Genomic DNA, 21,918 nt, shown 5'->3' with positions numbered 1-21,918 from the left:
TTTCCATACACATTGGAAAATATATAAGCGAGGCAAAACCGGATGCGTTGTGGAAAATTCAACTTGTGCTTGAACTAGTCTGGTTCCTGTGAGGAATTATGGATAGGCCAGCGAACCAGGCTAGCACACATTTATCTGAATCTGGATTTTATGCCATGAACACACATTAAAGTTACTTGTGAAGTTGTCGGTAAATGGTACGGAAACATGGTTCCTTTTTAAAAGGAAAAAAATCATTGACAAATGGTTTCTATGGAGGGTAATCGTGTTCAAAAATCCAGACATGTAAACTTGTTAATCCGAATATGTAATCGTGTTGGTGTGTAAGTCTGAGTATGAATATGTGTAATTCTGATCGTGCAACCTATAAAACTCGGGCATTGTATTTACTTACATTACATAGAAGATTATATAATTGTTGAGAAAATGATTTGACAGCGGGTTAGTGTTGATTTGTATGCGACATATGGATGCATTATTGTTTAAAATGTAGAAATAATAGGTTTGTTACGAAAATTGAGGGAAACTGGAGTCGAAACATCGGTCGAAGCGTAAACCGTCTTTGGTTCCGACATTTACACGTTTTCCAGAATCAAAATATGAGGGCTTGCGAAGAGAAGTGGATGTAGGCTATGCCTGTCCACTTCTCAAAAGAGAATTATATAATACTTAAGTAGTAGCTGGGAGCCTTGTGGTAAAATGCCATGGGTCATTTTATTTTCGACATTAACGAGCAATGCTCAGAATTTTGTCAAAAGTTTTTTCCTTCTTTTAGTGTTTATAATGCTTTAGAAATGCATTTCTAATTGTCAACCAGAATTTGAGTGTCAGTCGTAGAGTTATTACACATTTATTTATTTTGTGCGTTTACAAAAATAAGTACATACATATATAGCATTACGTCTTCCTATTAAACACCATTGTAAGAACGCTTTAATGCAGAAGTACTTAAAATAGTAGTACACTTAATATGTTCTCCTGCCATCTTTATGCTGTTACTTAATTTGCTGTGTATTAATTTGACATATGTTATTCTGTAAGTTTAGGGGATCAGCATATGATAGGTAGGTCACTTTTGTATAGTGAAAATAGCTTGGAATCTGATCCCCTACTTGAAATAGTTTTTTTCCCATTATTTTCGTCATTTGCAATAAATGAAATATTTAATCTTAACATGGATGTTTGATTCAGTTTTTTACTCGGCAAAAACCTAGCTGTGGTGAGTAAACATAATTTTCGTAAGAAAACCTATTGTGGTTCATGGCTCTATGGAAACTTAAAAAGCTTAAACTAAGCTAAGGCGGGCTATGTGTTTTTTTTCTGCATTGCCTATTACCTTCACATTGGCATGCATGAATCACCAACTTTTAAAAGACACAATAAGGCAGACGTTTCGTAAAGGATGTTTTATATAATTTGTCATCCTTACTCTGTAGAGAATTACCGTAGAAACCCTTTTCTCGGACAGCAACATTGAAAAAAAAATGTAGATGTAATGGCTCATGATAAGATACTATTAGGTACATTGTGTTATTACCAGCATTATACTAACTTCAACAGTAAACTTAATTGTGTGTCTGTTCTCTATCTCACATGTCTGACTAGAATTCAGATGTATGTAATTTACTTTTGTAAATATAACTTATATATCTCTGATAAAACTTGATAAAAAATGTAGTTATCTTGACTTACGGTTGTGTATAAAATTATATGCGTGCGAGCATGTGCACGTGTTTGTACCATGGTTATTTGTTAGATCTTGAAAGAAAATAATGATAATTCAATAACATCGAACCATTAGAACCCTTAATTGCTAGTAAAACGTACGCACCGCGTAACTGTACACTAGTCCGAAATATCTGACGGTTTTTTTCTTCGTTTTTTTCAACAATTTTGATATTTTACTTGCCGGAATAGCGCTTTCAGATGGGGGCAGCGAATTTCCAGTTTTTGTAATGGCGCCGGTTCTGACGTTTTCTTGGTAAATAAAATATCAAAATCGTTTCAAAAAGCCAGAAAACGTCACATAATTCGGACTAAAATGTACACATACCAATATGGACCTATTTCATTGACACTTCATAGTAATTGTGAAATATCATATTCGTGCACGTACGGAAAGGTCAACAAAATTGAAGTTTAAAATGCAGGAGATTTATTGTCTGTTTAAATACGCGGAAGATTAAATGAATGACGCGTAATTATTGGGAACTCGTTTGAAGGTATTCGTAAGCCGTGAGGCTGAACGATGATTTAAATGGCGGTCTCTGCACAGTATACGCTTAGCGACATGTAAACAAGTCTATGTCATAATCGGACAGAGATTTACAACGGTTTGTGCTATCTATCAATTGAAGTTCATGGAATTACGAAAGGTCCAGAAATTGTTGCTTTAAGGTAAGCTTTCTGTACCGATTATATTTTTTCAACATCTTTGTATATGTCTATATTTACCATTACAACTGTCTAAAGCATGAATGAGCTTTGTTTTGAATGGTTTACATTTTATTGATTTAATCAAAAGATTCCCGTTCAATACTGGCACCTCATGACTTCAATATACTACATAAAATATCACTGATCTGTGTTTCTGTGATCTAGCAAAGCGAAATAGAACATAAGTTCAGCACCCTAATTAGATCAATGATAAGATGTACCCAGTAATGGCGAATTTTCACATCGATGAAAATCAATAATGATTTGAATTGCATGACAAAGTTTGGTTCCTGATCATTGATCTGTGTGCAAATAACTAATGACTTTATTAATGTAAAATTCCAAAATTGTCAGAAAATTGATCCAAATGCATGTAAATGTTATCATGTTCCTCTAAAAATGCTGGTTCACATGAGTGTACGATGTACATATAACACAAGATCATGACTGCAACGTCATCGTTATTATCTTAATTATGAAGTGATACAGCTTCCTTGATGTTTTTGTGCCAGTGATGTAGAACAGAATGGTTCTTGGACTTTTTGATTCCGCCATTCCCTTCCAGGGACAGAAGTACAGCAAGCTCAAGGATCAGGCCGTCAGTTCCGGTCAGCTGTTTGAGGATCCGGAGTTTCCGCCGGCTTCCTCCTCCTTGTTCCATTCCAAATCCGCCCCATCGGACATCGTCTGGAAACGACCCGGAGTATGTTATTATTTAGGTTTTGTTAAAATGAAAGCGTTCAATTAATAACATCACATTAATTGTAAGCATTTATCAAAGATTATCGAAATTTTAAAAAAGATATTTTGCATCTGCTCATGACTTAGTGTATAATACATATTTGACAATTCTTAGGAGGTATCTTTTCACTATATATTTTATATTATACATGTACTAGTATGATATCAACAGTTTATTTTTTAAAACATTAAAAATGTTGAATAAAAAATTTCCAGGAAATAGCAGCAGAGCCCAAGTTCTTCGTTGACGGCGCCTCCACTGATGACTTTCATCAAGGTTCTCTCGGAAATTGTTGGTTCGTGGCTGCGGCGGCATGCATCGCAGAAAAGCCCAAACTTCTGAAAAAGGTAAGAGAGAAAGAGAGAGAGAGAGAGAGAGAGAGAGAGAGAGAGAGAGAGAGAGAGAGAGAGAGAGAGAGAGAGAGAGAGAGAAATTACACATAATTTTACATACGTAAGTAGAAATCAGAGGTAAAACTTAAAACTACTTTTGCAGATAATCCCAGATATTGAAAAGCAGGAATGGCTTCCAGAAAACAAAAACAAGTATGCTGGTATATTTCACTTCCGGTTCTGGATTTGCGGAGAGTGGTCGGATGTTGTCGTAGATGATTATCTGCCGACAAGAAATGGCAATCTTATCTACATCCACTCAAAGACCCGGAACGAGTTTTGGTCAGCTCTTCTAGAGAAAGCGTATGCAAAGTAGGTTTTATTTTCTTGAAATCTTTAGAAGAAATTTCACTTTAATAATAAATTACAGCCGTTTTGTAACCAAAACTGTTTTGACTTATTTACAAACTGTAACAGTAATTACTGTTTAATTATGTGATGATTCATAATACGCTGTACAATTATTTTTTAAAACCCTAAATGCAAGCGAAAACTTACTCTCAGCTACTATAGTATTTGTTACCGAAACTGTTTGACTACAGTAACTAATTGAGAGTTGATTTTAATCAACTCTCCTATGCACTTACTCGGGCAAAACGAAAGTGAAACAGTGTTTGGACCTAAGCACAAATCAATATCTCTGACAACACTTAGTTCTTGAAAATAATCGATAAATTCGATGCTATGTATTCTGAAGCATTGTTTTTCAGGAAAACGTATTTATTAATACCATGAAAATAATAAGATTTTAAATTGTACAAACAGTTTAATTTAATTTTAAAGTCGTGTGTATTCCTACGCTAGAGTTCAATGTAGTCTCGTTCAACCAGACGCTTGGCTGTCTCCGTTAATAAGCTTATCAAACAAAACAGAGTCTCTCTTGCTTGTCGGAGATAAACGGAGACAGCCGAGCGTTTGGTTGAACAAGACAAGAGTTCAATCTTGCCTGGATCCATACAATTTATCAGAAATATTTCGATTACTGATACTACTTGCCATGCAAAATCACATATCGTTGATTTTGAATAAATGATAATCGATAAAATCAACTCCCGTCAGTACTTCAGTACTTTGATTTAAAATTTTTGGTCATAAGTAATATTTGTGTGAAGTAAGAACATTCAATGCTTCTCCATAAGAAAGATAATGACCGGACACGAATTTTGCACTTTTTCTGCCCTTGACCTTGCCTAAATAACCTTGGGTCAAGATCATGAAACACCCTTTGGACCTAAGCAATAGTTGTGTGAAGTTAGCCCTTGACCTTGCCCAAATGATATTGGTTCAAGGTCATGAAACACCCTTAGGTCATAAGCAAACTTTGTGTTAAATAAGAACGTCCGATGTTTCTCCATTAAAAAGATAATGACCGGACACGAATTTTGCACTATTTTCCCAAACGACCTCGACCTTGCCAAATGACCTTGGATCAAGCTCCGGACACACTCTTAGGTCATAAGCAATCTTTGTGTGAAGTGAGAAATTCCAATGTTTCTCCATAAGAAAGATATGGACCGGACACAAATTTTGCACTTTTTCTGCCAGTGACATTGACCTTGCCCAAACGACGTTGGGTCAAGGTCATGACACATCCTTAGGTCATAAGCAATCTTTGTGTGAAGTAAGAACTTCAAATAATTCTCCATAAGAAAGATATGGACCGGATACAAATTTTGTATTTTTTTCTGTCAGTGACCTTGACCTTGCCCAAATGACGTTGGGTCAAGGTCAAGACACATTCTTAGGTCATAAGCAATCTTTGTGTGAAGTAAGAACTTCCAATAATTCTCCAAAAGAAAGATATGGACCGGACACGAATTTTGTATTTTTTTCTGTCAGTGACCTTGACCGAATGACCTTAGGTCAAGGTCATGACACACCCTTATGTCATAAGCAATCTTTGTGTGAAGTAAGAACTTCCAATGTTTCTCCATAAGAAAGATATGGACCGGACACGATTGCACAGACAGACGGACAAGGTGATTCCTATATACCGCCCCAAACTTCGTTTGCGGGGGGTATAAATATGGATGATTTAAGTTAATGTCGAGCCAGAGTTTCAGTAAACATGTATTAGTATCCCTCCCGTACAGGACTAAGGTAGCAGGATTGTTAAACCCATATTCCTTAAACATAGCTTTTTTTCTACTTTTAGGGATAGGCCTTTACGTTAATATATACTCAAGCTGCAGTCAAGTTTGCTGTTGAAAGTTTTGTCTTATTTCCAAACAGAGCCTGTTCAATATTTCAAACTAATGATTATCATGACGATTTCTTATTGAAATCATCGTGTCGTAATTTACAACGGAGTCTTGTGTGTTTAATTTTACGCCGATAGTATGCCATCATATCTAACAATGAAGTTTAATACGCAACTTCCATATAAAAGTATAACAATTGCAGAGATACTCGAAAACACAGGCATGTTCACGAAACTTTCCTAAGTTCTGACCTATGTGTGTTCCAAATATAAGACTTAGAACGAAAAATTAGGAACATCCTAAGATCAACTTATGACAGTTCTTTTAAGAGATGTAGCTCGACTGTAACTTAGGAACATCTTAGGGTAGGATATCCTAGACATTCCTAGTAACCTTCTGCAACCATACTTACTTTTATTCGTACAGATAGAATTTGAGAAACTTTGTAGGGATTAATCATTCAACATTTTGCCAGAGAAAATTGTACGTGTCGGTTGTTAAGCAATAGACCAACAACCAGTTATTTTAACGTAGTAATTTAAAAAAAATACATTTACCTAATTATATATCAGTGCCAAAAACAATTTAATTAAAAAAAAAGTAAAAACAAAAAATAACTCTCTCCCCCAGAAACCCAAATGCATACAATTTTTAAAGAAAAGAAGAATCAGGACAGAAATTGCCTTACAAGCGAACAATTATTTAAACGACACGTGTGCATTCTTTGAGTGTAGATTAACATTTGATAATCTTGTCATTCAGGCACATGTAATAAACAAACACGCGCTTTTCATAGAATCAAACGTTACATGTAGAAACACACGTACATGTACAAACACAACAATTAATTTCCCTTTAATCCGCAATATATAGAATACACGAACATGTTTAAAGATAAGAAATAAGTTGTAATATATTTCGAAAGTAAATACAGTTTATTAAACATTAAGAATTTTATAAAGTTTTTTTTTTTCGGAATGAAGTAATAGAAATTAGGAATGATGTAAATGACCGATATAAATTAACTTTTTCGCCAAGCACATTTAAATAATTTCCTAAATTAAACAAAACAATGAATGTAACTCACTTAATGTAAAATGTAGATATAAAAAATAAGTGGATACTTTTCATTCGCCAAACAGATACTGGTACTGTACCAGTTATCGGCTAAGACCAGTTATTGGCTAAACTGAGGGTTCGGGTCTATAGCACGCGAATTTCCGAGATTTTTTAATTCAGTCATCTGTTTCTAATAAAGAAAAGTAAGTTTGCTTGAAAACTTTCTTCAATATGTTTTAAACATGAGCTTTAACGATCATTGTTTACCGCTGATTTACATCTTTGAACTTTCAGCTGTGGGGGAAGTGACGTAATAAGTCAAAAATAGAATATGACCTCTTTGTGATACGTAATTATATCCCTTCTTTGATTTGACATATAATATCAATACATATAACATTTATAAAGAAAAGGAACTCACTAAATTCCGAGAGATTCATGGCGCAGTTGAACGCCTGATTGTATAATTATGCATTGATTAGCGTACGAGTGTGTGTATTACCGTATGATGATAAAAGAATAATTTTATGAGTTTAATTTATGTATAATAACCCCTACGACCTGTAGGCTGACCCCGCAAGGGACATAATTCAATCAACACTTTGCAGAATATATAATCAACATGTACAAGGATTTTACTATGTTATTATCACGAAGCCGATAACTGATACAGTAAACCATAAAACCTAGGCAAATTCGGGGCTTGCTAAAAAGCACAGAAACAATATGTTTTGGGTTCTAAATGATGATATAATCTAACCGATGGATAAATAAGGAGTTCACAATTTAAAGTATGAAAAGTTTTATTTCAATATATCAAGAAATAAGGAAACACGAAAAGAAAACGTAAAATTATAGCCGATAACTGGTACAGTGCCAGTACAGTTTTCACGAAAAAAAGGCTTAATTTGTCAGCTTCCAGCCAGGCTTGTATTAACGGAGAAGGTGGTGAGAGTTCGGGGTCCATCTCCAAATAATTTTATTAAAATGAAATACATGACAAAATGAATGATTATGCCCCCTTTTTTGTCCTTAAGTTAGGAAAAAGTTATGGCGGTTCCTAAATATAAGGATAAATTTGAGAAACACACTTAAGACCAAGACATATTCTAAGATGTACTTAGATAGCATCGTGAACATGCCTGCCGATCCTTATCTTATCACCTTTTCCTAAAAGAGATTTATCAGGTTTGTTTTTTTAGTAGGTGACGACGGAATTCCATGGTTCCGAACAGACTGATGTATTATGATTTAACAATAAACTATAGATAAAATACATTTCTCCATAATACGGAATACAAACACGACCGCGACTCATGGTCTCACGAACGAAATACAACAACATTTAACGTCTTCTATTTAACATTAAGGTAAACCATTTTTAATGCAAAAAAAATTTAAAATCTAAAAATAATCAAAGTACTGATAGTACTGAAAAACGTTTACCCAGCTTATGAATGTATATAACAGATATATGTATAAAACATTTCAGCTTCTGTATTCGCACTATATCCTTATCACTGCGTTGCACCCCCTGCAATGATGTTTGTAAGCCCCGTACATTAAATTCATTTAATTTAATTTAAGGAGAGGACATTCTAAGTTTTTGGAACTTGTGTCCAATCCTTTTGGCATTAGTCAATAAAATATGTTCAACTCAACATTAAATTCACAATAGGCCGTGCGATTCACAATAGCCCTGAAAGAAGTTTAATACAGCATTTTAACATTTAGCATTTCTGTTTTAAAACGGTTCAAAAATCCCTCTTTTAGCGTAGAAATTTCTTTCTCACTTTAAAAGTGCACTTTGTAAATTTAATATATTTCTCAGGTGACTAGAATAAGAAATTGAACAACAATTTACTACAGTTTACATCAGGCCTTTATTATTTTAATATTGAACGTATGATACATTGCATAGTTACTTCTCTCCCCCCCCCCCCTTTTAATTGAAGATAAATGTTTTAACACAACTTAAGATTAAGATTCTTTGCCTACATTGTACATGTAAATCATTAGACTTAGAGTCATAAGAATTAGAGAAGAAAAAGTTAATACCAATAAACCAGATTTTACTATTTCACTCAGTATACAACAATTCAATGATTATTGAAATATTATATACATTGATATAAACGATATAAGGACGAAGGTAAGAAAGATGAGACCCATGGAACACATCACTCACCTGGACAACAGCTCCTTGTATCATTCTATTTCGAACTTTTTAAAATAATTGTCTTCTAAGATTTCGCAGTACAATAAAGGGACATAGTCATGATTTTGGTGCATTTTATTCTTCTGTTAAAACATTTTGTTTCACAAATTGTAGCACTGTAATTCTTTGAAGATAAATTTAACACATATCCTTATATGTTTTTTTCTAAGTTTAACTTTGAACTCTATTTGCCTGGGGGTCACAATTTTAACAATTAGATTTTACATTATCTTACAATGTCAGCATAGTTTTTTTTACAAATTGTAGCATTGTAGTTCTTATAAGAAGAATTTTTAACATTTTCCCTATACATTTTTTTAATAAACATTGAATACCTCCTTGGGCCCCTGTATTAGTCTTGGAATCAAAATTTAAGCAATTGAAAATCTACAGTATTATTTGGGTCCTAGTAGAAGTTCAGGGGTCACACACCCTATTTAAAAGAAATGTGTCACTTTATTATCTGACTATTTGGAAAAGGGTTTTATCAATTTTTTTTTTTATCAATTTGAAATTCCCCTTCCACTTATCAAAGGATGCTTTGAGCCAAGTTTGGTTAAATTTGACCCAGTGGTTTTCGAGAGGAGTTTAAGTCAAAAATGTGAAAAGCTTACAGACAAGTGGACGACGGACTACAGATGATCATTTAAAGCCAATTCGTACCCTAGAAACAAGAGAAACAAATATGACAGAGGGCAAGGCTTGATGAATGCATATAGCTATATTGACACAATGACCATATAGCTTTGGTTTATTTAATCAGACAAAGCAAGGGGTGGTTGCAGGATAAATTAACCTTTTCTGTACTATTTAGAGCAAGAAATACAGTTTATCTCAATCCCATTTAATATTACAAAATTTCTTTTTTATTGAAAATACTTCAAAAATCATTGAATCAAGGCAGGTTATTACAAAAGAGGATGCAAATTTCTTGGAGAGCCAGTACAGGGAAGGAATAAAGATGGTTCGCAGTCAGACCCTTAGTTGTTTCTACAGCAGCACGACTTTGAATATCGGATGCTAAAAAAGAGGTTCACTAATTTATATAATTTGATTACTTCAGCTTATAACTAAAAATGTAGCACCCTACCAAGGAATTTTTCTGTCAAACTTATTAAATATAATACATAGCATAAATTATCGGAATTTATTATACCTTTAAATATTTTATACGTAAAATTACATGAAAACATGCTATTCTATCTAACAGTGAAATAGTTTCCATGATATCTGCCCATGGTGAGAAGTCTTCGAAACATTTTACCAGCGGCATTCGATTTCCCCCATTTTAAACGCAGAGTCGCTACGTTAAAGTCCGATAACTGACAAAGGTTGATAAAACAGGACTATCAACAGTCTCGTTTGAAGTTATCTTTTCGCAGGTTCTATGGTCGATACAACGACCCGACAGCATATTAAATTCAATCTTCAACTGGATCGCATGCTGACTGACGTATTTCATACTAATTGTTAGACCATAATTAATCACCTACTGACTTTTTAGTTTTTTGCCGAATTTGACAAAAAGCACACGGCGGGTGTGACCGGTCAGCAGAGGATGCTCAATCCTCCTGGCCATTGGGCACCTGATCCTAACTCTATCTTTTTAGAGGTCCGTCTTGCTGTGTATTAAATTTATATTTTGTTTTATGGATTTTTGAGATGGTCGACAGTTTATTTTAATTTTTCCATCATACAAAAGCAATTTTATTGTCCACCTCTACAGCAACTATTTCCCCTAGGCTTCATCTTATGAAATACCTTATATTGGTTATTTTTTGCGGTTGTTTATTATCTGCGGTATTTTTAGGGTATGAAAAATCTGCAGAAATCAAAATTCCAATATATTTTTAACTTATAAATTCATATGCAGTGTCGTATCTTCAGTGTACCTCTTATTATTAAATGTATAACATTTCTCCATTTATATACAGCTCAATTGACCATAAAAATAAAATGCATATTGTTTATTATACAAATACAAATCAAAACCTTTAAAAGCGAACATACTCAGTACATGTACATGTGATAAAAAATCGGACCAACCAGTTACAAAGTAGTTCACTACATCAAGACTCACTATATATAAATACACTACATAACATTATGGCAATTTTAATGTGTTTTTTTTTCAAAACTGCCTTTGCCAGCTTTTTGTTGATATTTACTGAACATTTTACAGTTTTTAAAAACGTATCGATGGGACGATGAGGGTATGGAAGCCATGAATTCTTTTACTTATGTTCACCCCCCCCCCCCTCCAATATAGATATTACACATTAAATATGGTGCAGATAAATCTATTAGTTTCATAGAAGAAGCTGAACATGTTTAAAAGTTCTCACACAGTGGGCAACTTACGATGAGAAAATAGTTACTTGTTGTCCGAGTGCCCTCAAAACTTTGTTGGCTCTTATTGAAATAATTCAGCTGTTTTAATATCAAAAGTTTTTAAAATTAGCTTTTCTGACTAAATGGTTTAAAAAAAACCCTGATTTTAGAGTATTTCCAATAATTCTTAATTTTCTTCCATAAAAAGAAAGGGTGAGCCTTCATTAATAATATTAATAATAAAAGTAATCTTTTAATAATAAGTGCAAACTTTTCAGTTTAAAATAATTTGAGAACTGTGAAACAAAAGAAATTGTTCTCATACATAGTGTTACCATCAGATTGTATGTCATCATGGCAGTTTTTATTTTAGCTATTCATGTGTTTCTTATCTGCCAAAGCTATCAAAGAAAGCAATGCTACAATGTGCATACAATTGTTAAGAATTGGACCGGCAAAGGGGGAGAAAAGATACATCCACAATTTTCACCCAAGTAAAAACATCAAAGGCAATAAGAGGACCAAGTGGCTATTCGCCCGTTCCCAACAAAGAGGTGAACAAGTTAGAACATGTTAATTAGAATATCTAAATCATCGCTTTGTTCATATGTTGATATTATTCATTAAATTTCGATACATCATAAATGGTATCAAAGCATAAAATATAATTACAAATCTGTTTATCTCCTTACCCCTAAAAGGATTTTTTTGGCCAAAACATTAATATAGCTTCATATTTAAAACTTAAAAGACACCTTCAACTCTTCATTAGTAGCTCAGTTAAAAGAGGAGTACCTTAAGTCTCTGTCCACAGCATGGAAAGCCCTACCTCCCGGGATAAGGCAACCTATGCTGGGGAAGCAGCATCCAAAAGATCATCATCAACAAGTGGTCTCACCAATGATCAGTACATCCTGAAGCAGCTAAAATCAATCAATGACTCTGTAAGTTCACATATAGTAGTTGGAACTATATTGACCGTGAATATCGGCTTGGGTATCTCAGTGGTAGAGCCTCCTGATTGGAGTCGCAGGGGTTCTGCATTCGATTTCCCAGTCAAGCAATATGTTTATAATATATATACATGCCAATCTTTCCTTTCTTGTTACGCATATAAACAGCAAGGAAACCAATTAAATTTATGTGAAAGAAATTAAATTCATTCCACTTTTTGAATGTAGCCTAATATCTTTCCTTCCTACACAAATTTAAATTTCATATCTCACATTTATTCAATATTATAAGTTATAAAGTGCTCTTTTCATTGGCAAAACCCACCAGATCAAGTTACGAAAGCACAATTTGTTAAAAGAAGCTCTTCTGATACATAAACGCATCGCAGCCAGTGGAGGAAAAATGTAGTCTTTGGGTCTACTAAAGCTGCCAAATTCTTCACCAATTATTAACTGCAAGAAAGTTGTTTGCAGGCAGTGTGCACAGCAAATCAGGTAATATGTAAAATTTTATTTTTAAACACCTTTTGATCTTTAGGTGGGTAAACTTTGAGGGAAACACTTTATTGAATAATTCGTTTTTAACGTCGATTTACTTTGAAGCTGAAAAACAAGAAAAGAAATGCGCAGACCTAAAAGAAGTATGCAAGATTATGACAAATGCCAGGGGTATGTATAGTTAATATACATAAAAAATGTTAAGACTACCATTTCACTAGTGCACAAAAATTTGAACAATTTTATTATAATTTATGCTGACTAATCCAGCTAGGTTTCAATTTCAGGTGTAAGGGATGAAAAAAATAATGGACTTCGGCTTCCTAAACCTATAATTAGCCAGGTGTTGTACCCACTAAGATGTTAACATTGAGTGTTAGGCCGATCTGACCTCCCTTTCCTCCCCATAATATGTTCGCCTCCCCATTTGGTCCCATTTAATTCTATTGATAATATACTTATTCCTAAGAGATCAACTGAATCCAATCAAAAAATAAATGGGAACATTATTTTCATAACATTTCTGCACAAATAACTTTTAAACTTTATTAATAAACATATATAATTTCAAGTATACAAATTACATTTGCGGACAATACTAAGGCAATTAAAGATTTTTAAAAGAATGAAACTATAAGCATTAAGTCATTATTTTTACAAAGAGATAATCTTATAACTGCAACGATATGTCTGAGCAAATGAGGATACATTTTAACGCTCGTTACTAGATTTGTACGCACACACTGTTGCAGTCATGAGACTTTATCGTTCTAAAAATACCTATTACTAACTTGCATGAATTCAAGGAATGTTGACTATTTAATTTTAGTTTCTGCTGTAGGCAAGGGACATTTCCCTCCAAACAAAAGGCTGACTAATGGTCTCCCATGCAGTCATGAGCAAAGAGGACATGACCTACATAATAAAACAAAAGAAACTATTAAGTTTGAAGAAAAGTAAAATGATCTTTAAAATTAAGGTATAAAAACACCAGTATAATATTCACATTAAAATGATAACGGATTAAAGGAGCATTCACATTTTATTTTGGGTTTTGTGTACATTGTTGGTTGCAAAAAAAGTTTTTAGATAAAAAATGTTAGCATTGAAACACACTGATAGATGTGTGGTATTCTTTTTTCATTTACATGTATAGTTCCCAGTCTAGTGAATCTGTAACTAATGACATGGCCCAAAACTAAAGTGAGCCAACAAACATGCATGGTATGTTGTGCCTTTCAAATTACTCTCTTTCTCTGCCTCACCTAGTGGACTAGTTGCAGTATAAGATTAACCAGCACAACGTACTTTATTTTTTCATTAATCTCTTATTAATATTAATGTATAAAAATAGCTATAACAATTTACTTTACATGTTATTTTTCTTAATTGTAAGAGCTTACAGTGCAATTGTGTTACTGTAATCATCTGTTTTGTAATGATTACATGTTTTATTACTTACAAATGCCTCAACTTGTAGAAATGTTGCAGTTTCAGATCAACCTGCACAAAGTAATATTTTTTTTTCTCATGAATGTCTCAATAATATTAATTAATGTTTATAACTAGCTAATAATATTTAACATTACATTTTTTATAGTATTCACTAAATTATTCCTTAAATAATTTATAATTCTAGCTATTATCGATGAAATGCTTTCCTCAGTTATTCTTGAAGATTTAAACCAAAACTCAACCGAGTAGGGTAAGTTTAAGACACTTTTAATTATAGATCTGTCACATACTGGATAATTTGTTGTTGATTAAGATTTTCTTCATTATTCATATTTGCATGTTGAATGCTAAAATTTACTCTGAAACTATAACTCAAAATATACATATACATGTAAATTATTTATTAATTAATTTAATTTTCATAATATAATTGCAGAGGAAGTGGAGGAGCTCACTGACGAGTTTCTTACCACAGCTTCACCTGTTAGGAATCTTGGGCCAAAAGGTAAGATCATAGCAATTAGGACTTCAAATACAGTGAGGACAATGACTGATGAATGGTATGCAGGAAACGTAGGGAAAATAATGGAGTCCCAGCTAGTTTAATCCATTAAAATTAATGAAAAACATAATGTATTGTCATTTCAGTGTAATAATTTGTTTCTCACCTCCATCAGAACAAGAGATGTTTGTGAAATACTTATGCCCCCTCCCTTGGAAACACCCACAAAGAAAATGAACGTAAACTGCAAATATTTGGAATTTTTCTAAGTCCAAGGGTCATAACTCTGTGGGAAATTGCCCTATCATACCTAAAATTAAACTTGACCTAGATATTATTTAGAAAAACCTGCATGCCAAATTTCATATTAATATGTGCACCCTCTGCAAAGAAAATGAGCGGAAACTGCAAATAAGTCGAATTGTTTTAAGTCAAAGGGCTAAACTCTGTCGGAAATTGCTCGATCGTACCCAATATCCAATTTGACCTAGATATTATCATGATAAACCTGTATACCAAATCTCATTTCAATATGTTTATCATATGCGAAGAAAATGAGCGGAAACTGCAAATAACTCGAATTTTTCTAAGTCCAAGGGTCATTATTCTGTTGAAAATTGCTCGATCGAACCCAATATTAAACTTGCCCTAGAAATTATCAAGATAAACCTGTATACAAAATTTCATTTCATTATATTTATCCTATGCGAAGAAAATGAGCGGAAACTGCAAATAACTCGAATTTTTCTTAGTCCAAACGCCATAACTCTGTCGAAAATAGCTGAAACGATTATCACTAATTACACAAATTCATAATTAAGCCTTCTGTTACAGATACGTGATCAATACATTAGGTTAATTACAATACAACATATAAATAATTGATTCCATTAAAACCATGGAAATTCTCTGGTGTTTATTCATTTTCATTGATTTTATTTCATGCTTTAACCTAAATTCTGTTTTTTGTGTGTATCATTTCAGTAAAAAGACCATCGAAGAGAGAGCAGAAAGAAAACAATACTGGTAATTCAACAATATTTCAAGCTTCATTTTTCATTAACAATCATTAAAGTAGCTAATGGGTTATATTGATATAGCTGCACTGATTATATTTTATTCATTTATAAGTAATTAAAAAAAAATAGAAAAAATTAATATATATTTTTTAAAAAAATGTAACATGTCGATAGTGGCGTTCAATTGCATTTCAAAACCATATACTCATAATAAAACCAATGAGATATTCCCAAGACATAAAATATAAGACAAACTAATATTTCAGGTTTTTTTTTATTTATTTTGTAGACTCTTGTGTCATTAAATAGGGGAAAGCTGATTCAGACCAACATTTGACAGATGTTTTGTACTTATCTCGACAAAAAAAAATTAATTAAAAATACATTTGTATTGCTATAATCATAAAAAATATATGCATTTACAATATATTGCAGAAAATAGACCAGTGTACATATGTATTTCATCGTAGACATCTTGAAGAAGAGAAGAAGGAATATGAAGAAAAGTATCCGGTGAAGTGGGTCGGTTACAACAATCCCAAATACTACATGGGAACCAGACAAATGTTCTGAAGTCCTTTACAGGAAAATCATTGTTGTATATGACATATTAATTCAAATTCAGTGTACTGTGTAGTATAAGTTTAATTTTTAATACAGTAGGCAAACATATATATATTTACACCCACCGAAAATGATTACCTCTATCGACGTTTCTATCGATTTTTCGAAACCTACAGCGACCTCAGAAAATCACGGGCTATACGTCTAATTTCCATTGGAGACGTTTTGGCTCTTTCTTTAAGCTAATGTACTGATTAACATAATTTTTATTTTTTACGATCAATTTATTACAATTTATTTAATAAATCAAAGGCAGATTATAATTTAAACATAAAAATGCTTTTTTGATGATTCGGTTGGGTTATGAAGGTAGCGATCTTTTGAGGAAGATTTTGCATAACAAACTAACGCGGGTTATGTAAGCGGGGTAATGTATTTTTCTGCGATGTCAAAACTTTCATATCCCGCATGAATCACCAAAAGAAAGCATTTTATCGTTTAAACATTCACATTTGCAAATATATTTCCTTACATAAATCTCAAATATAGCAAAACATTCAATTCAGTGTGAACTTTTTCATGATGGCACAACGATGACTGCATGCGCTCATCGTTCGACGTATAAAAATACGGTCATATCAATAGTTATGAACAATTTGCCTTTCTCAAACGTTAATATAAAAAATAAAAAGCAATGTAAAACCATTTTAACAAGAGCTTTGAAGTTTGTTTGGCTTTTAAGCTAAGACAAGGCAATCGGTGCATATTTCTCTTGAAACCGTGCCATTTTTAACTTGGTTTGACGCAGATATAGAAACAAGAGGTTACGTCCTACTGAAAGTCAAAGGTTAAAATGGTTTTAAAAAGTTCACAGGAATATGAACTTGATTGGAATGAGATCAGATCTTTGTACACATTTATAATCTGTAATTTAAAAAAGAAATATTGTGTGATATAGTTATTTTTGGCTTAGATAAAATACTTATATATATAAGTTACAATATTTTTTTAAAGCTATGGATTACGTGAATTTAAGGATCTGTTGCAAGTTCCAACTTTATTCTTTGACTCTAGTCTAGGAATTTAGCTCATTAAGAATTACAGTCAAAACTGCCGTAGCGGCCACCCCTATTAAGCAGTAACCTTTCGTATGCGGTCATTTTATTTCCTCCCGATGAAAAATCGCCCTCTAAAGAGCGTTCACCTGTCTAACGCGGTCAGCGGTCATCGTATTTTGATCCGAAACTGTACAGTCGACTTGCATTAGGCGGCCATTTTGGTCGGTCACATGATTTACACCCGGGGATTTTAAACATGGCTTCAGAATGTTGGGTAAATGTAAACAATAATAATACGCTTGAGGCGAGAGTAACCAAATTAATCGATGTATTTATAATACATAATTGGCAGATCAGATACGAATGCGAATCAAGTGAATTGTTTAAATATGTATTAACAATGTTTGTTTTATATACTTTATTGTTACCTGGACCCTATGCTTGCTCTCTTGACTGTGGATGATCCTATGAACCACACATTAATGACACCTATGTGCACAAAACGCTAATTCTCTAGTTACTACAAATCAGAATGTTGGATATGACTTGGCCCCAAAAAACTTATCATTAAAGAATACTAGTATATGTGCGATAGGCATTAGATTGCCATCTACCTTCCTATTGGATGACTTGTTGTGTTTCACCCAGAATAGCTTAGGCAGTAGTTGCTCCTCTCCGAAAGGAGTGCAACTAACCATCAATGGATGACTCTGCCAATACCTTAGCTAGGACTACACTACACTACACTTTTAGTTTCTGCTGTAGGCAAGGGACATTTCCCTCCAAACAAAAGGCTGACTAATGGTATCCCATGCAGTCATGAGCAAAGAGGACATGACCTACATAATAAAACAAAAGAAACTATTAAGTTTGAAGAAAAGTAAAATGATCTTTAAAATTAAGGTATAAAAACACCAGTATAATATTCACATTAAAATGATAACGGATTAAAGGAGCATTCACATTTTATTTTGGGTTTTGTGTACATTGTTGGTTGCAAAAAAAGTTTTTAGATAAAAAATGTTAGCATTGAAACACACTGATAGATGTGTGGTATTCTTTTTTCATTTACATGTATAGTTCCCAGTCTAGTGAATCTGTAACTAATGACATGGCCCAAAACTAAAGTGAGCCAACAAACATGCATGGTATGTTGTGCCTTTCAAATTACTCTCTTTCTCTGCCTCACCTAGTGGACTAGTTGCAGTATAAGATTAACCAGCACAACGTACTTTATTTTTTCATTAATCTCTTATTAATATTATTGTATAAAATAGCTATAACATTTAACTTTACATTTTTTTTTTCTTAACTGTAAGAGCTTACAGTGCAATTGTGTTACTGTAATCATCTGTTTTGTGATGATTACATGTTTTATTACTTACAGATGCTCTTGATGCCTCAACTTGTAGAAATGTTGCAGTTTCAGATCAACCTGCACAAAGTAATATTTTTTTCTCCTGAATGTCTCAATAATATTAATTAATGTATATAACTAGCTAATAATATTAAACATTACATTTTTTTATATTATTCACTGAATTATGCCTTAAATAATTTATAGTTTTAGCTATTATCGATAAAATTCTTTCCTCAGTTATTCTTGAAGATTTAAACCAAAACTCAGCCGTGTTGGGTAAGTTTTTTAAGACACTTTTAATTATAAAACTATCACATACTGGATAATTTGTTGTTGATTTAGATTTTCTTCATTATTCATACTTGCATGTTAAATGCTAAAATATACTTTCTGAAACTTTAACTATATATATATATATATATATATATATATATATATATATATATATATATATATATATATATATATATATATATGACTGCCGTCATGAGAAAAGGGCCCTTAAGGTCAAAATTTCACAAACTCACTTTTTTGTCAATTCTGATTAGTCAGCTCTTTCTGAATACAAATATACAAAGATATCCAAGATCTTTTGCATTTTAAGCATTTTATGACAATTTTAGTACGAGATATTAACACGACTTTGACGTAGCTCGTCGAAAACGTCACGACGTCACGAACGTCAAATTTTTTTTGGCATTAATTATTTTCTTCTATACTCCCTTTCATCGCCTTTAATTGTTTTAAGTAGGATTAATTAATAATTTTTTACAATTCTATATTTCCTACAATTTTCACAAAAGAGATCAAAACATTTTGAATAACCAGATATAGTTAAAGTTCGGCACACTTCTGATGACTCCACATGCAATACCCCCCCCCCCCCCGAAACATAAGATAGATAGATAAAGGATATCTAAGGAAAACAAATATCAGTCCTCTCCCCAACCTTGGAATACATCAAAGTTATTTAATTAAGCTGCCGAGAAACAAAAAAACAAACATTTAACAAACATAAAGATGGTCAAATTCGATGCCTGTGTTTCCACAATTTCGGGGCATTGTCAAATTGCATACACGAATTAATTTTCAAAAAGAGAAATGTTTATTCTTCTTAATTAACATTTTGCAAGGAAATTTTATCGCATATTTACTGATATTACTTTTTAAGTATCTTCATAGTTCTGAAGCAAGTTTAAAATCAATTATAGCTGTTTTTGAAACTCGGATGTTATGGTGTAAAATTATTGTTAAGATTTCTCTTCTCTTTTATACGTTATCAACACTTAATTCTTATGAAATGATCGATGGAAAAAATCGGCTTCGACTGTCTCACTGAAAAATAATTACAACTACAAGAATGTGGACAGTTGATTTGAGAGAAAAGATTTTAACATAAATGGCATCTTATATTTATGGATTAAAATTTACATTTATGGAAACATACGTCACAGTGAACAACCACATATTATATATATACAAGTTTATTTGAACAAATAAAACATAATTACAATTGTTGCCTAGCTCCCCACTGTCATTCATTCCCCTCGCACACACCTCTAATACAGCTTAACCAATGAACAAGCAGAGAACGTCATCAGCGATACGTCATCACTTGTTGTGCATATGACGTATCGCTGATAAATTTACACATGAGGTTGTTCACGTGACTCCTATTTATGGAAACATACGTCACAGTGAACAACCACATATTATATATATACAAGTTTATTTGAACAAATAAAACATAATTACAATTGTTGCCTAATTACTGAGGAAAAAAAATGAATGAAAGTTTCAAAGCGAATCTATTTCGCACAAAGAACAGATTCAGTATATTCACTAGGTGTTTGACTATGCACGTAGTGTTCAAAAAACACCTCTTGGTTCTTCCATCTACCAACCTTCCTGACAATCTCAGGATTCATATTTTGTGCAATAGCAGTTGTTGCCCCTGTGGGGCGGAAAGATTTTGCCGTGAACTCTTTAGTAGACAGCCCTGCCAAAACTATAGCCTCTTCGAGTATCCTAGATACCGTTGAGGAATCAATTGCATTGTAAGGGGATTTTAACGAAATGAACACAGGGCCTTCCTGACCCCTGTGTCCCCGCGTCCTTTCTATGTAATCATACAGCGTTTGCACAGGGTCAATTTTAACAGACTTGCTTTTTGGCAATAGTACTTCAAAGCCCTTTCGCAAAGCGTCATTTTTTATACCAAAAAATGTCACTTTCATACAATCTTTTTCAAATACAATGTTTTTCATGGTAAAATTTTGTTTGAGGGTATGACCCGAGATATCGTCGAAAAGTATATTATTTGGGGCAATATCCGAAGGTCTTAGCATTAGAGTTAGTGCTAAAAGTGTGATCGCTTTCAGCCTTAAATCTTTCACACTAAGCGTATCGTTTTCCGGCCACGTAGTAAAAAGTTCATTAAAATTTTCCACCGGCATAACTTTTGACCTTTTCATTGGACATTCTGTACCACTTTTGATGAGAGCTGTTATAAGTCGCTGTAATGACTCATCTTGTACAATGTTCTCTAAGCCTTTAGCCTTGTAAAGGTGGCCAATGGCGGCGGATGCAGTGCGCAATATTGACTGGGGACGGTGAGACTTACTTGATATGACACAGAAAAAATTAGCAAGTGCAGCCGATTTCATTGGTGGAAAATTAATATCATTTTCATGGCAATAATCATACAACTGTAAAAGAACGTTGTTGTACGAGCGCAACGTACCGCGAGCCCAAGACAGCTCGAACCTGTCTATTGCTCTAGGTGACCAGCCCAACCGCGTTAAGCGCGAACGCCAAATATCCTCCAGGCATAGATTTGCCATTTTGTATTTCGGCAAGGCTCCGGAACTACGCCCATGGACCGATAGATTTTTGACTTTTGGGGTAATTTCAGGGGTCGTGCAATCGACAGTTTTACTAATCTCTGATACCATGGTTGGGCTGGCCACTTTGGGGCTATAACTGTGGCTACCGCCCTCTGGGATTCTACTACATCTAGCACCCGTGGTATGAGACAAAATGGGGCATTTACGTAATTGTTCTCTTGCTGCCAGTTGTCTTGACTGAGCGCATCGATACCCTCCGAGAGTGGTTCGTAGTAACGACTGTT

At 33.4% G+C, this 21,918-nt stretch overlaps 2 protein-coding genes across 2 annotated transcripts in view; both read left to right on the top strand.

Moving 5' to 3' along the window:
• Positions 1–21,918, top strand: part of LOC128179448 (macrophage mannose receptor 1-like) — a 129,452-nt gene that overhangs the window by 35,143 nt on the left and 72,391 nt on the right. The gene's annotated exons all lie outside the window — the stretch shown is intronic.
• LOC128179457 (calpain-5-like) lies at positions 2,231–3,914 on the top strand. Its single transcript, XM_052846890.1, has 4 exons — positions 2,231–2,397; positions 2,949–3,139; positions 3,394–3,525; positions 3,674–3,914. The coding sequence occupies exons 2-4, from the start codon at positions 2,963–2,965 to the stop codon at positions 3,884–3,886; spliced, it is 522 nt and encodes a 173-aa protein (XP_052702850.1). The 5' UTR covers positions 2,231–2,397; positions 2,949–2,962; the 3' UTR covers positions 3,887–3,914.

This window comes from Crassostrea angulata, chromosome 4 (assembly GCF_025612915.1).
Source record: "Crassostrea angulata isolate pt1a10 chromosome 4, ASM2561291v2, whole genome shotgun sequence".
Taxonomy (NCBI): domain Eukaryota; kingdom Metazoa; phylum Mollusca; class Bivalvia; order Ostreida; family Ostreidae; genus Magallana; species Magallana angulata.
This window is presented reverse-complemented; position numbering and strand designations above follow the sequence as displayed.

Excerpts from the sequence above, each read along its gene's own strand:
- LOC128179457 (XM_052846890.1), top strand. The coding sequence starts at position 2,963 with ATGGTTCTTGGACTTTTTGATTCCGCCATTCCCTTCCAGGGACAGAAG. Across the intron at positions 3,140-3,393 it reads TCGTCTGGAAACGACCCGGA|GAAATAGCAGCAGAGCCCAA; the intron begins GTATGTTATTAT and ends AAAAATTTCCAG. Across the intron at positions 3,526-3,673 it reads AGCCCAAACTTCTGAAAAAG|ATAATCCCAGATATTGAAAA; the intron begins GTAAGAGAGAAA and ends CTACTTTTGCAG.